The sequence below is a fragment of the Protomyctophum parallelum genome (assembly GCF_964188405.1).
Source record: "Protomyctophum parallelum genome assembly, chromosome: 23".
Classification (NCBI taxonomy): Eukaryota; Metazoa; Chordata; class Actinopteri; order Myctophiformes; family Myctophidae; genus Protomyctophum; species Protomyctophum parallelum.
The window spans coordinates 8,516,595-8,539,089 of record NC_139715.1 but is presented as its reverse complement, the minus strand read 5'-3'; the positions used below and the strand labels follow the sequence as shown (position 1 = coordinate 8,539,089).

Here is a 22,495-nt window from a genome sequence, read left to right as displayed (position 1 = left end):
AGGGTGAAGTGTCCCTTTAACGTCTAGCTCTTAGAAGTGTGTGTGTGTGTGTGTGTGTGTGTGTGTGTGTGTGTGTGTGTGAGAGAGAGTGTGTGTGTGACGTGTGTACCTGCACAGGGTGTAGTTTTCGGGCGGTGCTGCCGATCCCCTCCACTGTGGTCACATGACTCAAGTGTACTGAACACACTGGAGCCAAACACGCATTTACCGAATAATGTCTAATTAGCATAGCGTTAAGTCATGTGCGTGTCAATAGAAAAACGTCTGATTAACATCATCTCACGTCCTAAACATGGCATAAATATATCATTAACATACCGGTAATGACTGATTAGCATAACGTTACGTCATTAACATTTCATTAACACAATGACTGATCAACATAATGACTGATTAGCATATCATTAAGTCATTAACATATCATTGATTTACATATTATCAACACACTGACTGATTAGCATACCGTCATGTCATTAACATGCCATTTGAATATCATTAACATAATGAGTGATTAAGAAAATAACGTTCATTCATTGACATGTCATTTGAATATCATTAACATAATGAGTGATTCACATAACATTAAAGACTGAAGAATTACCTATAATGAATTAGCATAATGAATACATTAAAGATAAACATTTGTAAAATGTAGATTACAGACTATATTATAGTAATCACACGCGTGCGCATGCACGCACACACACACACACACACACACACACACACACACACACACACACACACACACACACACACACACACACACACACACACACACACACACACACACACACACACGCAAAAGGATACAGCACCTTGTGTAGATGAGGTGTGTATTTTGACACCATCACGGTACAGGCTCCACAGCCTCCTTCAGCACATCCCAGTTTAGTTCCAACCAGACCCACTACCCGCCTCGTTAAGGAATTAACATCATATATATGCAACAGAACATGTGGCTGGTAAGGGTCCGCTTGATTCCATTTGTACACTCTCAGAGTTACAGACCGGTAAGGGTCCGCTTGATTCCATTTGTACACTCTCAGAGTTACAGACCGGTAAGGGTCCGCTTGATTCCATTTGTACACTCTCAGAGTTACAGACCGGTAAGGGTCAGTTTGATTCCATTTGTACACTCTCAAGAGTTACAGACCGGTAAGGGTCCACTTGATTCCATTTGTACACTCTCAGAGTTACAGACCGGTAAGGGTCCGTTTGATTCCATTTCACAGTACATTTTAACAGCAGGCGACAGCCAGACGAATTTCCGGAAGTGCATTATTGGTCTATGGGACGAGCGATGTTTGAAAAGTGGGCAGGGCAACGTCGCCCGAAAAGATAAAAAATAATTCATCTTTTTGGGCGATTGGGCGATGTGTCGGCCGATGCTCGCCCGCTGTTAAAACGTACTGTCGGTTACTGTCAGTATTTGGTTCCATTTGAACACACTCAGTTACAGCCCTGTAAGGTTCCATTTGGTTCCATTTGAACACACTCAGTTACAGCCCTGTAAGGTTCCATTTGGTTCCATTTGAACACACTCAGTTACAGCCCTGTAAGGTTCCATTTGGTTCCATTTGAACACACTCAGTTACAGCCCTGTAAGGTTCCATTTGGTTCCATTAAACACTCTCAGAGTTACAGACCTGTAAGGTTCCATTTCTAACCCCTTCCAGGAACCATATGAGGGATTGAGGGTCCCTGGACCACACTTTGAGATCCACTGGTGTAGCAGAGTGTTTCCAGTGAGCCAACATGCAACAACCCTGACTCTGTTTGACCATAATGGAACAGAGCCTTAATTAGCAGCACTGGTAACACCAGAATGGAACAGAGCCTTCATGAATAGCATTGGTAACACCAAAGGCCCTATTTATTAGTGTGGTTGCCCGAATGGGCAACCAGACTCTAGTAATTGTAACACTTTATACTTATTATTTCACTGGAGTAGTCTTTATTTTGACGCTTTATACCTCCCACACTGTACGCTGTACGCACTTGAGCCATATGTCAAATTGACCGGAAAAATCGGGAATCGTGTGCTTGTATTTTGTTAAGAGAAATGTTGTATAGTTTAATTGATATGAATTTATTAGTGAATTAAATTTCCCCATTGACATGAAGGGGAGAAGGCAAAAATTCACAATCAAGTATTTGTTCCTCGGAGACTGTAATCACTATAGTTACAAAACTTTTAGGGATAATTCAACATTATCCCTAAAATTATTTAACCCTAAAATTGTATCGGTCGGCCTCATGGTGGCGCTATAACAGCCCACTTTACCTTTTGGCTTATAACTCTTGAACCGTAGGTCGTAAAATCAAAATTATTTTTCCCTGGATTCCTTGGGTCATGACGCATCTCCCCATATAGGCCACGCCCATTTCCGCCATGATAGATTTTCCGCCATTTTGAATTTTGTCCAAAACACACTTTTTGCTTTTCCTCCTACAGATTTCGTCCAAATCTCACAGAAATCGGCACACGTGATCTCTGGACCCATCCAATTAAAACTGAGCCGCAGAATTTTGAAAGTGCGTATCGTTCGGCCGTAATCGTCTTCCGAAGTTAGTAGGAGGGGCCTATATCACAAAAAATGCCATAAATCACGAACGGAATGTCCAATCCATCCCAAATTTCAATCACATGTCCGGGGTGGTTCAATCAACCAAGTTCTAAAAGCACCGTTTGTCGCAAAAACATGAATTTCGGGGGTTAAATCCCCTCCGAATGACTTACGCATGATCTAAGGCGTGACTTGAAATTGTAATTGGCTGGCAATACTAGTGGGAGGGGCATATGTAAGCCACTGCGGCAACCACACTCTGCAATTTTTTTAAATTGCGAATTTTCTAGTTCATCTAGTGATGGAGTTAAACAGCAATACGTTACTAGTTACTTATGTAATACTTCAGGGCCATCCAAGTTAAACTTTGTTTTGCTATGTATGTGTAAGGATTTACAGGACGTGCGTGTGTGTGTGTGTGTGTGCGACAGTGTGTGTGTGTGTGTGTGTGTGTGTACGACAGTGTGTGTGTGTGTGTGTGTGTGTGTGTGTGTGTGTGTGTGTGTCAGGATACATTTTCTCCTCAGGTAGGTCAACAGGGTCATCTCAGGGTCAGCTCTGTGTTCAACGACCTGGAAGTATTCAAAAATAAACATTTAAACAATTATGTAATACACATGTTTAAACAATATGTAAGTATTATGTAAATATTACATAAATAACATAATATAACAATATGTAAGTATTATGTAAATATTACGTAAATAACATTATATAACTATATGTAAGTATTATGTAAATATTACGTAAATAACATAATATAACAATATGTAAGTTTTATGTAAATATTACGTAAATAACATAATATAACAATATGTAAGTATTATGTAAATATTACGTAAATAACATAATCTAACAATGTAAGTATTATATGTAAAAAAATCACACCCGTGTGAAGTGAGGGGTGCTCATCTTGTATGACGTAATTATCAGACAAAACAAACATTCAATAACTCATACCAGTAAGACGCCTTGAGGGCGACTGCTGGGTGCTTTGGCATGGGGGGTCAGATCAACATATGGAATGAATTCTGTACTGTCTTGAGTGTACAGGGTTTGATAAGTTCAGATCAACATATGGAATGTCGGAACAGGTCATCTCCATATGGAGATCTAAGGGTGGCAGCGGTGGCAGTGTACTTGACAGTGTACTTGACGGTGTGAGCTTGCCACCATTGGTGTGTGAATGTGGGCAGTGAGGACGCTGGCGTCGACTGTTCGCCGCTTCACCTCCAAATGTATGAAAGAATGAACCATTGTAAAGCGCTTTGAGCACTTGGAAAAGCGCTATAAAATGCAATTTTTTATTATTATTATTGTTGTACAAGGTTTGATGAGGGCCCAGGTAGGGCCGGGCCTTAATCTTCAGGCCTGTTGAGAACTCTAGTTTATGCCAGCTGCCGGGTGCGGCTGAACTAATAACTTTGGGGCAGGCCCGTCTAGAGTTTGAATGGACAGGTATCAGTCAAAAGGGAGACATCGAAGAGGAAGGACGGGTAGGGAAGGATCAACATATGGAATGTCAGAACAGCTGAGCTCCATATATAGAGATCTAAGGGTTTTTGAGGTTGTTGAGGAGTTGCGGGCCAGTTCCATATGCAGATCTAGGTGATGATCCAGTCTTACAGCTATTCAGGGTTTGATGAGGTCAGTGACGTGATCTTCATATACAGTATGGAGACGGCCAATATGGGACGTGTAACGTGGCGTGACGGAATGACGGCCATATATGGTGGCGTGACGGACAGACTGACTGGCGGACTGACTGGCAGGTTTTGCTGGTTTTCATAGTAATCTGTGACCTATGGTCGCAAAACAAAACATGCATTAACCAACTCAGCCCTACAGTATATACATTTTGGCCATTTGAAAATAGACGATCTACAAGCTCACAATGCGTCGCGATGTGACGCATTGTGAGATTGTAGATCTGCTATTTTCAAAAGATTGTTATACTTTTTACTTTGAAAACTTGAAATGAGACATTCTGCATACTGAGTACTTTTAGTACTATGACTACATTTTGATGCCAATACTTTTGTAGTATACTCAAGTACATTTTGAATTCCGGACTTTTACTTGCAATGGAGTAGTTCTACATTGCAGTATTGCTACTTTTACTTAAGTAAAACATTTGAATTTGAATCACTGCTGATTGCAGTGATTTACTGTACAAGCAATAACACCATCCTCACATGAACCTGTTGGGAATCTGTTGGGGGAGAGTACAGTACCATACCATGACTAACAACAGCTTCTCTGCATTGAGTCAGCTAAACTGGCTATGCTGGCTGCGATTGGCATTGATAAAACAAAAACGACGATTAAGGTTGGGACCGCGCTGCTACGTGCTTGCGGTTACATGCAGTAGGTCGATAAGATCGGCTTGCTTGATAAGTAACCTACTGGGAATTATCGGTTGATATTCACTCTAATCCATGGGTTTTCAACAGGTGGTCCGTAGACCACTGGTGGTCCGTGGAGGTATTGCATGTGGTCCCTGACCATGCATTGAGTAATGTAGGATTTGTTGATTTGTTTTAAATGTTCTTTCCACTAGTTGAGAAACCGTGAACTGAATGACCTGGTGACCTATGATGAGTCCATCCATGTAGTCATTAGGTGGAGTTCAAGAAATTCAACAGAAAAAGGGAGTTAGAATCTCAAGAAGGGGGAAGTGCACCGGATTGTCTGGTTGAGTCATTATTATTATTAGGACATTTTACCAGTAGTCAAAGGTTGAGAAACAGTGGGATGTATAACCCATTCTGACCGGGCACTCATTTTGGTGTCAGCATCATGTTATGCTTTAGCTATTTAAAAATAGCAGACCTACAAGCTCATATCGCGCCACCGAGTGGCGCGATACGAGCTTGTAGGTCTGCTATTTTTGAAAAATCGAAGAGCGACTGACATTTTTAGAATCTGATCTCAGGTCAGAATGGGTTAATCAGACCAGCGTGTGTCCGGCGGAAACCTCGTATGAATCTGATCTCAGGTCAGAATGGGATAAACATGGGCTGCATAGCAAGTTAGCCCATATCCCCACCCAACACAATAGTGGTCCCCAGGTTGATTGGAAGTCAGGGTGGCGGTCCCTCGTTCACAATCAGTTTAAAACCCCTGCTCTAATCGGTTGACTCCACGGGGACCACATCATTGGCAGGAATATAACCTTTCCGGTGAGTGCTTTAGCATACCACCCATTACTTTTGTCCAGAGCTTCCAGTTTATCCCCGCAAGTGCTTCTCAAAGTGGGGTCCGGGACCCCAAGGGGTCCCTGGAGGAGGCTCCAGGGGGTCCCGCGGCATAATGCATTAATATACAGCATCATTTTAACCCCTTCATCGTGTTGTAGGTCGGCTATACTATTCAAAAATAGCAGATCTGCTCATTTGAAAAAACGGTATTGCATTATATATTATTTTTTTAGAATTGTAAATAATAATAATGAAAACTTTAACACAAATGTTTTCTTGTGGTGGGATCACTGGCATTCTGGGGTAGTTTTGGGGTCCTCGACATGAAAAAGTTGGAAAACTTAAGAGGAATTCTTTCAGGAATTCAAAGATTATTTCTCAGCATATAGTTTATAGTTAATAGATTATTTCTCACCATGGATTCGGCTCCGATCGTCTACTTTGAACCATGTCATTTGAATCTACAAGCTCATGGCAAGCTTGTAGATCTGACAGTCACTGAAAGCAGAATATAAAAGTTGAATATGAGGTTGTTGTTTTTACTCACTCTTTTCCCGTTAACGAAGAAAATAAGCTGGTCTGTCATCTCTTCATCTCCGGTCATCTTCACGTCCATTCCTACTGTCTGTCAGTGTGTCTGTCTGTCTGTGAATCTGTCTGTCAGTGTATCTGTCTGTCTGTGAATCTGTCTGTCAGTGTATCTGTCTGTCTGTGTATCTGTCTGTCTGCCAGTCTGACTCCGTCTGTGTGAGTGTTATCTGTCTATCTGGACTCTGGTCCGACACGGGAGGGGGGGGGGGGGGGGGGGGGGGAGACATGCATGTGACCCAGAGGCGTGCAGCGTGGACACACACACACACACACACACACACACACTGTACACCACTGTAAATGATTGAGAATCTCTGACTGTGAACTATGATGATTGAGAGAGACAGAGAGAGAAACATAAATTGAGAGAGAGAGAGAGACAGACAAAGTTTAGATTAAAAGAGTATTTGTGGTTAATAACAATAATGATAATAATAATAGTTGTATGTATGTGTGGCGTCTAAAGAGGCCCATATTCTCTGCTATAAATCATCTGTTGGTGAGGGCCTGGGAACGTCGACGACCAACTTTGGACAAATAACAATGGTTCTCTTGCATGGAATGAGGAGTGGAAATCTGACTTTACCTATTCATAGTGGAGTCAGTACTGCTGTATGGCGCTGAGACATGGACCCTCACAGTGGAGTCAGTACTGCTGTATGGGGCCGAGACATGGACCCTCACAGTGGAGTCAGTACTGCTGTATGGGGCCGAGACATGGACCCTCACAGTGGAGTCAGTACTGCTGTATGGGGCCGAGACATGGACCCTCACAGTGGAGTCAGTACTGCTGTATGGGGCCGAGACATGGACCCTCACAGTGGAGTCAGTACTGCTGTATGGGGCCGAGACATGGACCCTCACAGTGGAGTCAGTACTGCTGTATGGCGCTGAGACATGGACCCTCACAGTGGAGTCAGTACTGCTGTATGGGGCCGAGACATGGACCCTCACAGTGGAGTCAGTACTGCTGTATGGGGCTGAGACATGGACCCTCACAGTGGAGTCAGTACTGCTGTATGGGGCCGAGACATGGACCCTCACAGTGGAGTCAGTACTGCTGTATGGGGCCGAGACATGGACCCTCACAGTGGAGTCAGTACTGCTGTATGGCGCTGAGACATGGACCCTCACAGTGGAGTCAGTACTGCTGTATGGCGCTGAGACATGGACCCTCACAGTGGAGTCAGTACTGCTGTATGGGGCTGAGACATGGACCATTACAGGGGTCCTACAGTCATGAGTTCAACACCCTATCCAAAACCTAAACCCAACCTCACAGGAAGCCACGGGTTAGTTTTAACCTGCCACAGGTTAGTTGAAACCTTCAGCACATGTCGGGAGCCACAGGTTAGTTTTAACCTGCCACAGGTTAGTTTTAATGTCGGTTGCACCCTCCCCCTCACAGTACGAGACATGGACCCTCACAGTGAAGTCAGTACTGTAGCATTTCACTACCATGCAACACGCCCACACGCACGCAGGCACACACGCACACATGCACGCACGTTGTAGTGTAAATAAAGCTACTAAAAGGTGCAGATTTTTATCACACCATGTGATCGTCATGTGACATCTAACCGAGCAGCTGTTCCAGTGTAAGTTCACACACACACTGGAACTGGAACCAAAAAATACTTGGTTTCTCTTGCCCTGAACTGGGAACCAAAGTGGGCGTGTCACTATTCTACAGGTTGGAAGATGCAGCTGTGGTATAAATGGTAAAAGCAAGCGAAAAGTCCTTAAAGAAAAAAAGAAAAAGATAAAAGAAGAGTGAAACTATAACTTACCATTGACGATTGAATTTCCCGTGAAAAAAGGATACTTTGAGGTCTTATTGGACACATTGCTGGCCAGGCCTAGAAAGGGCTGTCACGATTACAATATAACATTGCATGCATGCACCTGGGACGTATCCTCAGTGATGTATCCCAAGGTCATCAGGGTTTCGGGTCTCTCGAACATCATACCCCTCACTCAGGCGACCCAGCCGGGGTGATCAAGTCCCGACTTACGTCCCAGTAGCTACCCTCGATCAGACCCACTAGGGCAAAACCATGAGGGCCACACAATCCGTTGGAACTACTCCAGAACAACTCTGCCAGGGCTGGGAGGTAGGCTTCTGGTGCATGGAAGGACTAGGCTCTGTGGGTTGTCTCCTGTCCGGTCCCCTCCTACGTCTCACCAGGTCCACTCCTGCTCTCACCAGGCCCAGGACCTGTGCGTTTGAGTTGACGATTAATTGTCACACAAATAATTGTGATTAACAATTCCATTGTGTTTTTTGCATTGGAACGTTACAAATTGTATTTCTGTTTGCCTTTTAGGTTTCATAATGACAAATTGCACAGGGCAGATATGACACATAAATACCTTGCACTGCCTTGCTTACAAATAAACAACGCATTTAATACGTTTTTCTTTCCACAAAATGTACAAAATAGCGGAAATAGTTGATGTCCAAGCTTACAATGCTTCCATAGTGTAAGCTTGTAGATCTGCCATTTCTGCTACTTTAAAAAAAATAAAAATGTATGGGCATTTCTCAACATGGAAATGATTGACGAATGACGATTAAGCAAAAATCATTGCGCTAGACGATTATATACCAATTGTGACAGGCCTAGACTTGTCTCCAACCTGGGGCAACTGGAGACTCCTCTCCCCAAATTCCAATGGTTGTTGAAATGAAACGCAAGCTCTGAGAGCGTACAAACGGAACCAAATGGACACTTCCCGGTCTGTAACTCAGTATGTACAAACGGAACCATATGGACCCTTACAGGTCTGTAACTCCGAGCGTACAAACGGAACCATATGGACCCTTACAGGTCTGTAACTCTGAGTGTACAAATGGAACCAAATGCACCCGTAAGACACTGGTATATGCACATCTTGAGCATTTCAATCAAATGCAACACCAGCTAGTGTCCAGACATAGACATTACGCACCAACAACGAAACATAAAATAATATCTCCTATAAAAATACACATGAATTCACACAATACACATTAAATTATATAAATGCAATATATAAATGCATATGATATAGTGTGTGTGTGTAATCTTCACACGCACACACGCACACGCAGGAAGTACACATTAACCAGAGAGTTCAAAGTTCATGAAAGTGCAGAATCTTTATTCCAAACAGTGTAGAAGCACGTGCACAAAAATAACTTACAACACACACACACACATGCACAACACGCGCGCACGCACCTCACACATACATACAAAACCTTTCCATCCATGCACACATGTACGTGTGTGTGTGTGTATGTGTGTGTGTGTGTGTGTGTGTGTGTGTGTGCATGCGTGCAAGCTTGCGTGCATGTGTGTTTGTGTGACGGTCAAGCCTCCATGCCGTGATTGGTTATGATGAGTTTGACCTTTGACCTTAAAATAACGATCAGTCATGCATTTAGCTTGATCTCTCACTCACACACACACACACTGTGAGGACAGCCATTTCGACATTCTCTGGGAGGCGTTTCTATGCGTAAATCCCAAAACATCAGATTTAAAAGCTCACTGTATGTTGCACTGTGACATGTAGTGAGCTTGTAGATCTAAAACTAAACTGTAACACACACGAGCACACACACACACACACACACACACGTTCATGCCAAATTACAGTGTATATATATAGATGGATATGAACACATACAATAACAACATTATAAAAATAGATTCATAAACAGTTAAAGTACCCTCCCCCTCATAATTATACTCATATAGGTATTAGGTAGTTAAATACACGTGTGGTTCTCAAACTATTCAGCCCCCCGTCAGTTAAAAAATAATCATTTAACTGTGGACCCCCCAACATCATCATATTTGATTTGTCGGTTCCACAGATAAAGATTGTGAAAATAGAGCACCGAAGTCTGACGTAATTTACCCATCCTACCTGGGTCCCATTCTGAATGTCCTACATACTTTTTTTTCTAGTAATGTGTCAAATAAGAACTGTGTTCCATAATAAATAAACAAAGATCCCGGCGGTTTGACTCATGGATATAAAACATCAACTGACGGCTAGAAATCGCTAATGTTGATGCCGCCAAATTAGTTACATTTCCGCTAGAATCAGACTATCAAATATGAGTGACTGACTACAGATACTAAAGATACAGACAGAGCCACCTCCCCTACAATATCACTGAGACGGTTTATTTATTTTGGACCACCATTCATATAGAAATGACTACCATGATCCAGGTAATGAGTGAGTGACATCAGGACTTCGGTAGTCTACTATAGCCTATCTACAAGCTTGTAGATTAAAAAGAAATTGAATTTGGCAAAAATGTTTGACCATCTTTATAGTATAGTTTGTTGATTCCTATTGAAACAGTTATGGTCTTATTTTGTATTTATTTTCGAGGTATTAAAATTCCTTAAATTGCCACTTTATATATGTGCAGATAACCTGTATACTGTACACTTGTATGTTGGTTTGTCTACGGTTGAGTAAAGTTGAGTTGAGTGAGAAAACAATGTTGCACATTAAAGCTAATCATGATCTGGGGACCCCCCAAAGATCATCTGGGGACCCCCCCTGATGGGGTCACGGCCCACAGTTTGAGAACCTTCCAAGCTGAGTTATAACACAGTTTTTACATCTTATCAAAACATTCGCTGTGTGTTTTACCAGCTGACAACGGAAGGTGGCGCTCTTCTAAAAACTATTCTGGACCAAAACCATTACACCGTAACCATTGGCAACATGCTTCAGTAAACAAGGTTATGATTGGTCGGGATGGCAACACGTTTGAGTAAACAAGATTGTGATTGGTTGGGTCGACAACGTATTTCAGTAAACATTGTTTTTCAATTGGCAACGTGACGTGCTTCTATCCAATCAGATGAAAGGAGCAGTAAGTGACATTTCTTTTGGTTAAAATAAAAAACATCCCCATCTAACATTGGCACAGGGGGGGGGGGGGTGATCACTGGCTTTTTTTACTTCTTAAATTAAACAAATTAACATTTTCTGAAAACTGAGATTTAGTCTTTAAAATCAGCCTCAGGTCTACAAGAAAATATCACTTACAACCACTTGAATACACGTGTGTGTGTGTGTGTGTGTGTGTGTGTGTGTCTCACATGCACACAGACTGCAAGGCATTATGGTCCGCAGGAAGTGAGGAGGGGAGGGCTGTCGTGGGAGAGGGAGGGGATTCCGCGGAGAGCACATCAAAATCTGTCCAATCACTGCTGTGCATACAAATACAGCTGACAGCCAATCACATGCTGGTATACAGATATAAAAACCAATAATTACGTTAAAATGACTAATAAACACAATTAATAAATACACTGATTACTGAATGTAGTTTAACAGTGAGGTTTAGTGTCATTTCATGATTATTTAATGATTATTTAATGATTTCTATTTCTTCTTTAAATGTTTTATCCCACGATTTTTCACCCGTGCCAATTGCCTAAGCTGTAATCCTGTGCGCTACTCTCCCTCTGCCAACCTGGGGAGAGCCCCGAACTGCATGAGCTCATGCTTCCTTCAATGCATGAGGAGTGAGCAGGCCGCTTCTTATCACCTGACAGGACGGGAGTTTCCCTGGTAGGACGTAGCGTGTGGAAGGAACACATTATTCCAACCAGGTCCTTTCCCCTCCATCAGGCGCCCCGGCTGGCCAGGGGGAGGCAGTATAGAGACCAGGATTACTGCATGTTTTTTTGTGAGAGTACCTACCCCTATTTGATGATTATTTGATGATTATTTAATGTTCTTTAACAGAGAGGTTCGGGCGTTGACCACGGCTTTGAAGGCATCCTCACTTCCTGGTGCAACACACTTATCAGGATGCAACAGCACTGCCAACTTCCTGTACGCCTTGTTCACTTCCTCCCTGTAAACACACACAGGGAGGAACCAAAGTTAATGACTCATGTTTCACTGTAGCCACTTGCTGACTCATCATCTTGGGAGATTGTACAACTAACAAATGTGGTTATGATGATGATGATCAGTATATATTATTTCTCTGCTGTTAGGCTTCCTCCTACTCTACTCGTCCCTTTGAAAATGCTTCTGATGGACGACAGGGATGGACGACGGGGGCCGACGACACACCAAACGGCGGTGAAAAGTTGACTCGTCCGTTCACTGACTGTGATTTATAAACGGCTTGGAGTCAGTGTTACTTCCATGTTGCACTGACTCCAATCCTTGGTATCTTTACCGTTCATGTATGCTCTGCGGGCAGCAGCAGCTGTAGGCTATTTTGTCACGATCGCGCTAATGAAACCAAACGCTATACACGGCAACGGTATAGGATTATTATTTCATGTCAAAACGAAAAGATGACATTATCCAGCAATTTATGAAAAAGACATAAGCCTAACCCTTTAAAAAACAATCATACTATCATTGTTGATAATGATATAACGCCATTTAGGTCAATGATATATAACAATAATAGGCCTATAGCAGTGGGTAGCCTGTTTAAGGGCCAGTCAACTGTCTTCCATGAGAACGTTAGGTTTTGGTACGATGACGCGCGCCTCCCCGCCCACCCGCCCACGCCGGCCCGTGACCATTTTATGAACTGTCAGCCGGTCCGTGACAATATAAAGGCTGGGAACCCCTGGTCTAGAGCTGCTATTAGGGGTGGCAGTCCAAGGGTTAAGAGGCTGTGTTTGTTTCACTACTTTCCATTGGTTAAAAAAAATCTAAAACCTCAAAAATGGAGTTAGGTAAGGAAAGGAAAGGTACCATGTTTACCCAGGATAACTGGACTAAGCTCAAGAACTTGTTTACAGCCAGGCCCTGCTCATAGAACATTTCATGGTAGGGGTTCAATGCCTTGCTCAAGGGCACTTCAGCGGTGGTAATTTTAACGTGCCGGTCCGGGGATACGAACTAGCAACCTTCCGATATCAAGACCGCTCCGCAAACCGTTCGGCCACCGCTGCCGTTGTATTCCTCCCAACGACATGCTGTTACATATGTGTCATATGGTGTGTGTGCGTGCCGCATGTGCGTGTGTGTGTGTGCGAGTGTGCACCTGGTGGCTCCAGGTTTGACTCCCAGCATGTCCCAGGAGTCCTTGCTGTTGCGTATGCGTCGTATGGTGTCAGCCTGCTCCCTGGTGAAGCCCACTGTCACCTCGGAGACCACCCGCTTCCCCCCGTTCTCACACATGTCTGTGATGGACGAAAAGAACGACTGCGCACGCACGCACGCACACACACACACACACACACACACACACACACACACACACACACACACACACACACACACACACACACACACACACAGTTTAACAATTTATTTATGTCCACACATAGGGAAAGCATACAGGGACACAAATATTTTAGGTTACATTCTCAAACTCATGGATATGTCCTCATGATAAAACAAACAACGTTGGTTGTAAAAAAAAAAGAAATGTTGTCCTTTAATGTTGATTACACATGAGAGCACTTTATGTACGTTCAGTTGATCCATCGTGCGGTCGAGGGACTATAGAGCATTAATTGCGCCTAAATATTAGCGCACGACCCGACGAGGGTTCGGCCAGAGACCAGTGCGAAGCCTGAAGGGCAGTCCATACTCTGACTTTTTTTCTCCGAAGTAGAGTTCGGAGAGTCACATCATATGGGAGTGCAGCTTTCAGAACAAAAATTCGGAGGAATGCGTTTCAGAAGTTGCGAGTGACGTCATGTTGTAGTTGTACCGGAGCTTTCCGACGAAAAGTTCGATGGTCGGAGATAGTATGGACTGCCCTTGAGACATAATGTGACAAACTGTGGCTGGCCCGAGACAAGCTCATATGCGTGTGTGTGTGTGTGTGTGTGTGTGTGTGTGTGTGTGTGTGTGTGTGTGTGTGTGTGTGTGAGTGTGTGTGTACCTGGAACATGTCGTTGATTCCCTCTCCGCTCTGAGCTGATGTTTCAAAGTAGTGGAAGCCTCGTGACTCCGCCCACAAACGCCCCTCCCCCTCATCAACAACCCGACGTTTAGTGAGGTCAACCTGCACACACACACACACACACACACACACACACGCACACACACAGGATGTTATTTAGACAGGTCTGTGACTCTGAGGCCCCCTTTCCACCAGGGGGTACTTATTTTCCCGCCTAATATTGAACCAGTTCAGAGTGTTACTTTCCACTGAAAATGTATTGGTTCAGAACCCTAAAAAGTTGGTTCGGAAAAATGGAACCAACAAATGGCAGCCGGTTCTGTGAAAGTACCACGGTTCAGAGGCTCTAGAACTGAACCAGTTCTAGAACCACAGTTCGTTGGGTGGAAAAGGGGTCTGAGAGTGTACAAATGGAACCAAATAGACCCTTATAGGTCTGTAACTCTGAGAGTGTACAAATGGAACCAAAATAGACCCTTATAGGTCTGTAACTCTGAGAGTGTACAAATGGAACCAAAATAGACCCTTATAGGTCTGTAACTCTGAGTGTACAAATGGAACCAAATAGACCCTTATAGGTCTGTAACTCTGAGAGTGTACAAATGGAACCAAAATAGACCCTTATAGGTCTGTAACTCTGAGAGTGTACAGATGGAACCAAATGGACCCTTACAGTTTATTTTTCAATAATGAACCCTTGCACATCAGCAGCTAACAAACCGCTGGCGACCAAACTAACAAGTAAGACGCGAGAACGCGGGAAGCGAACGCAGATCGTAAATTGCAATAACAATTAGAATAAATTACGAATTAGTGAGAAGTGTGACAGACAGTGTCGTTGTTAAGCAGCGGCGGGTGGTGTAACAGCGGGACACACAGACATTCAGCCCTTGCTGTCTAGCTGCGCCCTCTGGTGTGTCGTTGTTGAGCAGCAGTAAACAGGACTGTGACTGCTTAGCTAACGTTAGCCCATATGCACACACTAGTACACATAGCCTAGTTACAGACAGTGTCGTTGTGACAGTATTATTTTTATGTTGAGCCTAGTACAGCAAGTTACAGACAGTGTCGTTGTTAAGCAGCGGCGGGTGGTGTAACAGCGAGCAAGTTACAGACAGTGTCGTTGTTAAGCAGCGGCGGGTGGTGTAACAGCGGGACACACAGACATTCAGCCCTTGCTGTCTAGCTGCGTCAGCCCTTGCTGTCTAGCTGCGCCCTCTGGTGGCGGCGGGTGGTGTAACAGCGTGACACACAGACATTCAGCCCTTGCTGTCATACTAAGTGGCTCACTGCGTTCGCAACTAACATATGTCAGCTCTCTGAAGCCGTTTATCTGAACCTGTTCATTCATTTAACTCATTAGTTAATGAATACATGCCTTGTTAATTGATTTAATCAATCAATCAATCCATTAACGACGTACCTTGTTGGCACAGACGACAAACACGATGTTCTCCATGTTGGCTGAGGATCCCATTTCCTGTTTCATCTCCCCCAGCCAGCTGTCCAGCGAATCAAAGCTCTCCCTGACGCCTACATCATACACCAGGACCACGCCCTGAGAGTCCTTGTAGAACTCGTTACGAACCTGGAATATAAATAATAATAAACATTCATTCATTATGAACCTTATGTAATGCCTCTTTATGACTTCCCTGACGAAGACCCATTTGGGGTCGAAATGTTGTAAATAAAAATACCTTGGGAGCTGCTAAACAGTGTGCAGACTACATCTCCTGTACAAAGTATGTTCTGTATAATTTTGTATAAAGTCACCCAACATATTTGTTGACTTAAGCATGGTGCCGATTTTTTTTTGGTGAGATAATAAGATGATAAAATATGATATTTTCTGTAACAAAGATTGAATGAACACAATTGATCTGTGGTTGGACAGCGCCCTCTGCTGGTGAACTCACCTCATAGAAGAAAGGATGACCGGCCATGTCAAAGATGTTCACTTTAATCTCTCTGTCCCTGACCTGTACTCTGTCACACGCACACACACACGCACGCACGCACGCACGCACACACACACACACACACACACACACACACACACACACACACACACACACACACACACACACACACACACACACACACACACACACACACACACACACACACACACACACACACACACACACACACACACACACACACAGAACGAAAAGTTCAGTAACAAGCCTTGGTGGGTTTTAGGGTGCAACATTTGACACATTTTTTAAGTTAGGCAGAGTGTACAAGTTATCAACAAGATCCTGTAATGAGGGAATACTAAGCCGGGTGAGCCAGAAAATAGCAGCCAGAAGAATGAGACTAGCAGGACAGTCGCTGCCAAAGACATCAAGATCTGTCAGCCAGCAAATTATTGGTGCTGTGGGAACCAACACATCGATCAAGAGGACGTCCCACATTAACCCATTTTGGTGTTGGCATTGTTATAATTTAGCTATTGAAAAATAGCAGATCCACGAGCTTGTAGGTCTGCTATTTTTGAAAAATCGAAGAACGACTGACATAGAAACATAGCTTTTTCAGAAAACTGTCAGGATTTCGAAGACATTTTTAGAATCTGATCTCAGGTCAGAATGGGTTAACATACGTGGATGTACTCAAGAAAGACGTATAGTACCAACGAACTGACCACATGTATGGAGAACTGGGATGACTGGAAGCGACGATGGAGGCCTAGAGAGAGAGATTCTACAAATGTCTTCTAAATGCTCTGAAAATGTATGTTTCTACTGTATATCAGCAGACAGTGGTGTATCAAACTTTTTAATGTCAAAGACCCTCAATATGATATGTACACCCCCATCTCAAAATACTTTGTTCCAGGGACTGCCAGAAGCAAAGATTTGAGTAAAACAATATAGGCCTACAGTATATATAAAAATATCACTGTTTTTTTTTATTGGTTTATTGGTTTTTTGAAGGGACAGACAGTAGGCTGACAGGAAACGGGAGAGAGATGGGGGGATGACATGCAGCAAAGGCCGTGTCGGGCTCGGGAGTCGAACCCGCGGCACACTGCGACTGGATTACCAGTCGGGTGCCCAGACGGTTACGCCACCGCCTGGGCGGTCACTGTTGTATCTTCATCCTACTCCTCCCGCTCAACACTCCTCGTCTCTGCTCCCAGCCCGTAGGGGTACATGCAATGACCAATATCACCCCCCCACCCCCCACCCGGCGTCCGTGCCCCGAACACGAGCCAACTGTGTTCACATAGACGCTCGACTAAAATGCGGTGTTTTGTATGAACATGACATGTGCTGTTTATACTTAATATTCATGAACGTGACATTTAATACTAATTAAGTAATATTCATGATGTTAGGTGAATGAAGTACTTACTTTGTGACTCCATAGTCGATGCCGATCGTTGCAAGATATTTAGGAACAAATCTCTTCTCACAATATCTCTTAATGATGCAACTCTGTAACATATACATTATTATTATTATTAGTATTACTACTACTACTAATATAATAATAATAATGGTCCTTGACAAGAAAACCCACTGCAATATACTATTACTTGTGGGTTTTCAACCCTTTTCATGTCAAGGACCATTATTTATTCAGTATTTGAGCCACGGACCACCATTTGATGACATTCAGGCTTCAGCCTCTCAGACAAAAAAATAACAAATATTTAGTTGTCTTTGGATAAGAAGTCCACGCTTTATTGATGTTGGTACCATTAGGAGAGATAACAAGCAAAATAACAATTCTACACAAAGAACTTATTGTGTAGACTTCTTGTAAATTAAGTAATGCACAGGTTTATCAATAATTTAACTAGAAGAGAGTTAAAGATCTACGTAAGGGTCCAGATCTATATAAGGGTCCATTTGGTTACCAACTCTCCATCATTTAAGTTTATCTGGGGACCACCTGGCCCCAATATGTTCCCTCAGTCCCAGAATGAGCCTATAGGGACTGAGCGAGGGAACATGTTGGGGCTATAGGGAACCTGGAACCCCCTCAAGGACCACTGGTTGAAAACCACTGGTATATGGTATAAGTCGTATATTGTATAAGTAGAAGTAGAAGTCTTACCTTGCCAACCTCTGCATTTCCCAGGCTGATAACTTTAACACGAAGTGATTTCTTGTTGTCGCGTCTCTTCTGCAGATTACCATGGTTACTACCATCCATCTTTGATTGATTGATTGTTTTCAACGAGACAGACAGGCAGAAAGGCAGGCAGACAAGCAGGCACACACACACAGACAAGCAGCCTGAGCAGGCAGACAGGCAGAATGGCAGGCAGACAGACACAGAGGCCGAAGTCAGTCAGACAGACAGGCAGGCAGGCAGACAGACAGCTGTTTGTTGTTGTTGTTAGCTTGTCAGGCTAACGGGATGCTAGCTGTCTTGAACTCCTCTGCTTTCAGTCCAAACGCACCGCGGCTCATTACGTCATTATTATACTGTCTGTATGGTATGACGTGGTCACGGCGTTGTATCACGTCCACGTAGTGGTGTTCGCTAGATGACGTCACGTGGTTTATAACGCTGTAATGTGAGGAGAACGCAATAAGAGAGACAGCAACAGATGCTGCTGCATGACGCTAACGACGCCTAGCCTAGCTGCTGCTCACTCATTCAACTTACTGCCCCGCCCCCCAACGATGCGTCCGTGACGTCACAAGCACGCGACACCTAGCACAAGCGCGCCCTGCCTGCCATCAGAACGGTCACGTGACGGTGGTTTATTTACCGATCCTAAACAGAGCATGGTTTGGTTGGTTGGATGGATGGATGTGTGTTCCGTTTTCTTACATGTGTTTAATTAATTACTTCAATTAATAGTTCGTGGAGGATCATAACACATAATTAAACTACAGATAGTTTAATTAACAACTAGAGTATTAGGAGGATCATAACAACAAACAACAATGGCTCACTGCAGGGATTCCAAGTCGAAGTTCACACTGAAGGAGATGAGCCTGTCAGACAGTGAAGAGGTGTGTGTTTTGTTTTGTTTTGATTGATTGATGTATTGATGATTGATGTATTTATTAACAGTTTGCAGAGTTACAGTAGCCTACATTTCAAGTACAACTCAATACAAAAAACGTAACTGTGGACGAGTCGCGACCCACTGATAAAGCATTATGCTTGTTTACAACAGGGTCCACCCTCCTGTCCAGGCAGCTCGTGCACTGTGGACATCGTGGGCACCAGGCTGGTGTGCGTGCAGTATCCCGCCGTCGTGTCCAACGTGGACAGAATGCTGGACAGCATCGGAGGTGAACAAGGCTTGACGAAGACGTACGGCGACCCGAGCAGGAGGCTGGAGATGCGCTACCGTCCGCAGGACCCGTTCTGCCACTCGGTGTGCGGGAACCGCGTCCCCTCCAGTAACCTGCTGCTGCGCGTGACCCGACGCACGCGCCGGACGGACCCCGCCGACACGCGCCTCCGCGTGGACGTCCTGGGCGTCATCGGGACCACCTACAAGTTCCAAGGCATGGCGGACTTCCAGAGTCTGGCGGTGCGTCGCTCGGAAGACGGGGAAGTCTTGTCTCTCTACGACAAGATCGTCCTGAAGAAATCCGAGAACCAGGAGTTCTTTGAACAGCCGGTGGCGCTGTTCCTCCCTCCGCCCATCTTCTCTCGTCTGGACAACCCTGTGGATTACCACTACCGCCCTGACATCCACCACAACCAGGTGCCGATCACGAGGGAGAACTTCATCGGTCAGAACCGGGCACGCCGCCCCCACAACGCCATCTTCGTGTCGTTCGTCGACGCCACGCCGGAGGTGTGCGTGGAGGCGGCACGCGACAACTGGGAGCGTGTATGTTCGACGGACTACGACAGAGAGACGGAGGCCAAGCTCTTTAAGATGTTTGAGGACCGCCCCGTCTGGTCCAGGAATGCCGTGAAGGCCAACTTGGACGTCCACCCTGAGAAACTGAAACTGCTGCTGCCGGTGTGTGCTTACTATATGGTGACCGGTCCCTGGAGGAGTCTGTGGATCAGGCTGGGGTACGACCCCAGAAAGGGTCCCGATTCCAAAAGATACCAACTGCTGGACTTCAGAATCCGCTACAGTCCCAAACACGGATTCTCAGTAAGTGACATGCCAGTGAAAACCAAGAGAAGCACACTAATCTACACTCTGCCTACCACCTTCAACAAGGCAGTTCCCCAGCCGGCCAGTGTCAGTTCCATTCCGTGTCAGGACGGTCCCAGCACCAGCAGGCAACCTGCGGCAGGAAACAAGAACCAGCCGAAGGACTCCATGTACATCTTCAAAGAAGGAATGCTGCCTCCTCACAGACAGATGTTTTACCAGCTGTGTGACCTGCACGTGCAAAGCATCCAAGACCTCGTCATCCAAAACGACGGACAGGAGACGGACTGTGACGAGAAGGACGGGTGGTGTCTTCCTCACACCACTGACCAGCTCAGAGACATCCTGAGCACCATGATCAAGAAGGTCATGACCTCTGCGTCGCCAGTCCCCCTGCCACTACCTCGTCAGTCGTACAACGTCGAGGAGGAGGAGGAAGAGGATGAGGAGGATGAAGAAGGTGACTTCCAGCCTTCTGAAGGAAGTGAGAATGAGATGGAGGCCGAGATGTTGGATTACATGTAAATGATGGAAATGAGATGGAGAAATTAACAGGACAATCATTATTGCAAAAAGAAAATGTTTATTTCTGCACGTTGTGATGTTTTTACTGGACAATGTACGCCAATAAAAAGGAAAATGTTTTTTCTAAGCTGAATGTTTTATTTTTGAGGGGCGCTAGCTAGCTGGGGGACATGGCATTTTAGCATACCTCTACTCAAATCTGAGGGATTATATTATGTTTATTTCACTGAGGTACAACTATATTTTTTTCTATGGTAGAAAATCTTTAATAGTACAAGATATGCTTTTTGGTATTAGTGTTTTTGCTTATTTTACACACAATATGCTGTATTATGACCTGCTGGGGACACAAATGGCACCGAATACTATTAGGACCTAAATGAAAACCTGGGTACCGAGGCTAGGAATGACCCAAATAAAGCCAATGCATGCAAGCTGCACTTAAACATAATATATTATATAAACTTTATTACAGGCTCGTGGCCCACAAGGTAAGACAGTACATCACATATACGAGAATACAAATAAATAAATAAAAAAAACAGTACATTTACCCAGCCCCACAGGTTACTACTCTAGGCGAGGCATTCATGCAACAACACCTATTAACAACTAAACATTAACTTTGTTCCTGTTAGATTCACTATACACACGAATAATTAATGTATTCAATCAATCAACTTTATTTGTTCAGACTCAGGGTCCAATGAAAACATAAAACATAATACACTACATACAGAAGAAACGTCCCTAACCGAAGTTTTACCATAAACAGTCCTACTTCCAAAAATCAGACCGATACCATACTGAAGCTGGGGTGACACAGCATCATAATTATACCGTTTTGAGACTCTCTGAGCTGACATAAATTTAAACATCAAGTTGATCATTAAGGCATAAAAAGTGTATACTTCCACTGCACACTACACCTTGTTTTTTTCAACAATAATTCTTATTCTTCTTATTCTTATCATTATAAGCAACCTGGCAGTGTATACATGCTTGCTTTCTTCAACTTAACCCACAGGGGGCGGTGTTGATTTATGAATGCAATTATTGTTGGTTAATTAATGGAAGCTGAAACTCTTGACTTGACTTGAATTATCATTTGAAGTCAACTTTTTTCTTTTAAATAAAAATGTTAGATTATCAACACAAACACAACCATAAAAACAAACAGGATTTTTAAGTATATGTTTTTAATGGAATCATTTCAGATTAATGCAAACATTTCAGATGCCAGAGTCTGTTGTAATCTTCAGGTAACAATACAACAAACTGATATATAAAGCAAAATGCATCGTAGTAAAGAAAAATAAACTATTTATAGCAACATGTCTCAGGATTAAAAACTAATGACTACAGAATAATTCACACAAAAACACTGTCCTCATAACTGTAGAACACTAAACCAACTTTTGTCACACCATCACTAAACCCAGGTAAAATTTTTACCTGAATTCTCATCAAAATATATGAAAGTACAGCAATACATGGCAATTTGAGGTACTCTTCCTTAATATTTCAACATAAACATAAAGGTCTGGGTGAAAATTATGCGGGTTTAGTGTTCTAGGGTTAAAAAAGACATCTTTAACAACTG

The 22,495-nt window shown here is 43.7% G+C and overlaps 3 protein-coding genes across 4 annotated transcripts in view; 1 reads left to right on the top strand and 2 right to left on the bottom strand.

The window, feature by feature from the left end:
* xdh (xanthine dehydrogenase) overlaps positions 1-6,364 on the bottom strand; it is a 38,723-nt gene extending 32,359 nt beyond the window's left edge. The window contains exons 1-4 of the mRNA XM_083758642.1: positions 6,318-6,364; positions 3,085-3,142; positions 814-910; positions 110-218 (exon numbers count right to left, since the gene is read on the bottom strand). Coding sequence (XP_083614768.1) covers positions 110-218; positions 814-910; positions 3,085-3,142; positions 6,318-6,356 — 303 coding nt within the window. The 5' untranslated portion in view covers positions 6,357-6,364. The remainder of the gene's footprint in view (positions 1-109; positions 219-813; positions 911-3,084; positions 3,143-6,317) is intronic.
* A 3,159-nt stretch (positions 6,365-9,523) lies between these two features.
* dnajc27 (DnaJ (Hsp40) homolog, subfamily C, member 27) lies at positions 9,524-18,874 on the bottom strand. Of its 2 annotated transcripts, XM_083758651.1 has the most exons (8): positions 18,342-18,874; positions 17,634-17,716; positions 16,190-16,259; positions 15,694-15,858; positions 14,250-14,372; positions 13,401-13,561; positions 12,086-12,242; positions 9,524-11,586 (listed from the first exon to the last, which is right to left on the bottom strand). In XM_083758651.1, exons 1-7 carry the CDS (start codon positions 18,438-18,440, stop codon positions 12,110-12,112), a joined length of 834 nt encoding a protein of 277 aa, XP_083614777.1. In that variant the 5' UTR covers positions 18,441-18,874; the 3' UTR covers positions 9,524-11,586; positions 12,086-12,109. The 2 variants fall into 2 exon arrangements, with proteins under 2 accessions (XP_083614777.1, XP_083614776.1); XM_083758650.1 differs by having other exon boundaries at positions 9,524-12,242.
* A 193-nt stretch (positions 18,875-19,067) lies between these two features.
* LOC310854187 (general transcription factor 3C polypeptide 5-like) lies at positions 19,068-20,971 on the top strand. The gene is made up of 2 exons (XM_083758726.1): positions 19,068-19,252; positions 19,420-20,971. The coding sequence occupies exons 1-2, from the start codon at positions 19,184-19,186 to the stop codon at positions 20,890-20,892; spliced, it is 1,542 nt and encodes a 513-aa protein (XP_083614852.1). The 5' UTR covers positions 19,068-19,183; the 3' UTR covers positions 20,893-20,971.
* The last annotated feature ends 1,524 nt before the right edge of the window (positions 20,972-22,495 follow it).

Excerpts from the sequence above, each read along its gene's own strand:
- dnajc27 (XM_083758650.1), bottom strand. The coding sequence starts at position 18,440 with ATGGATGGTAGTAACCATGGTAATCTGCAGAAGAGACGCGACAACAAG. Across the intron at positions 17,717-18,341 it reads GAAATGCAGAGGTTGGCAAG|AGTTGCATCATTAAGAGATA; the intron begins GTAAGACTTCTA and ends TATATGTTACAG. Across the intron at positions 13,562-14,249 it reads GAATCAACGACATGTTCCAG|TCGTTCTTTTCGTCCATCAC; the intron begins GTACACACACAC and ends GTGCGTGCGCAG.
- LOC310854187 (XM_083758726.1), top strand. The coding sequence starts at position 19,184 with ATGGCTCACTGCAGGGATTCCAAGTCGAAGTTCACACTGAAGGAGATG. Across the intron at positions 19,253-19,419 it reads GCCTGTCAGACAGTGAAGAG|GGTCCACCCTCCTGTCCAGG; the intron begins GTGTGTGTTTTG and ends TGTTTACAACAG.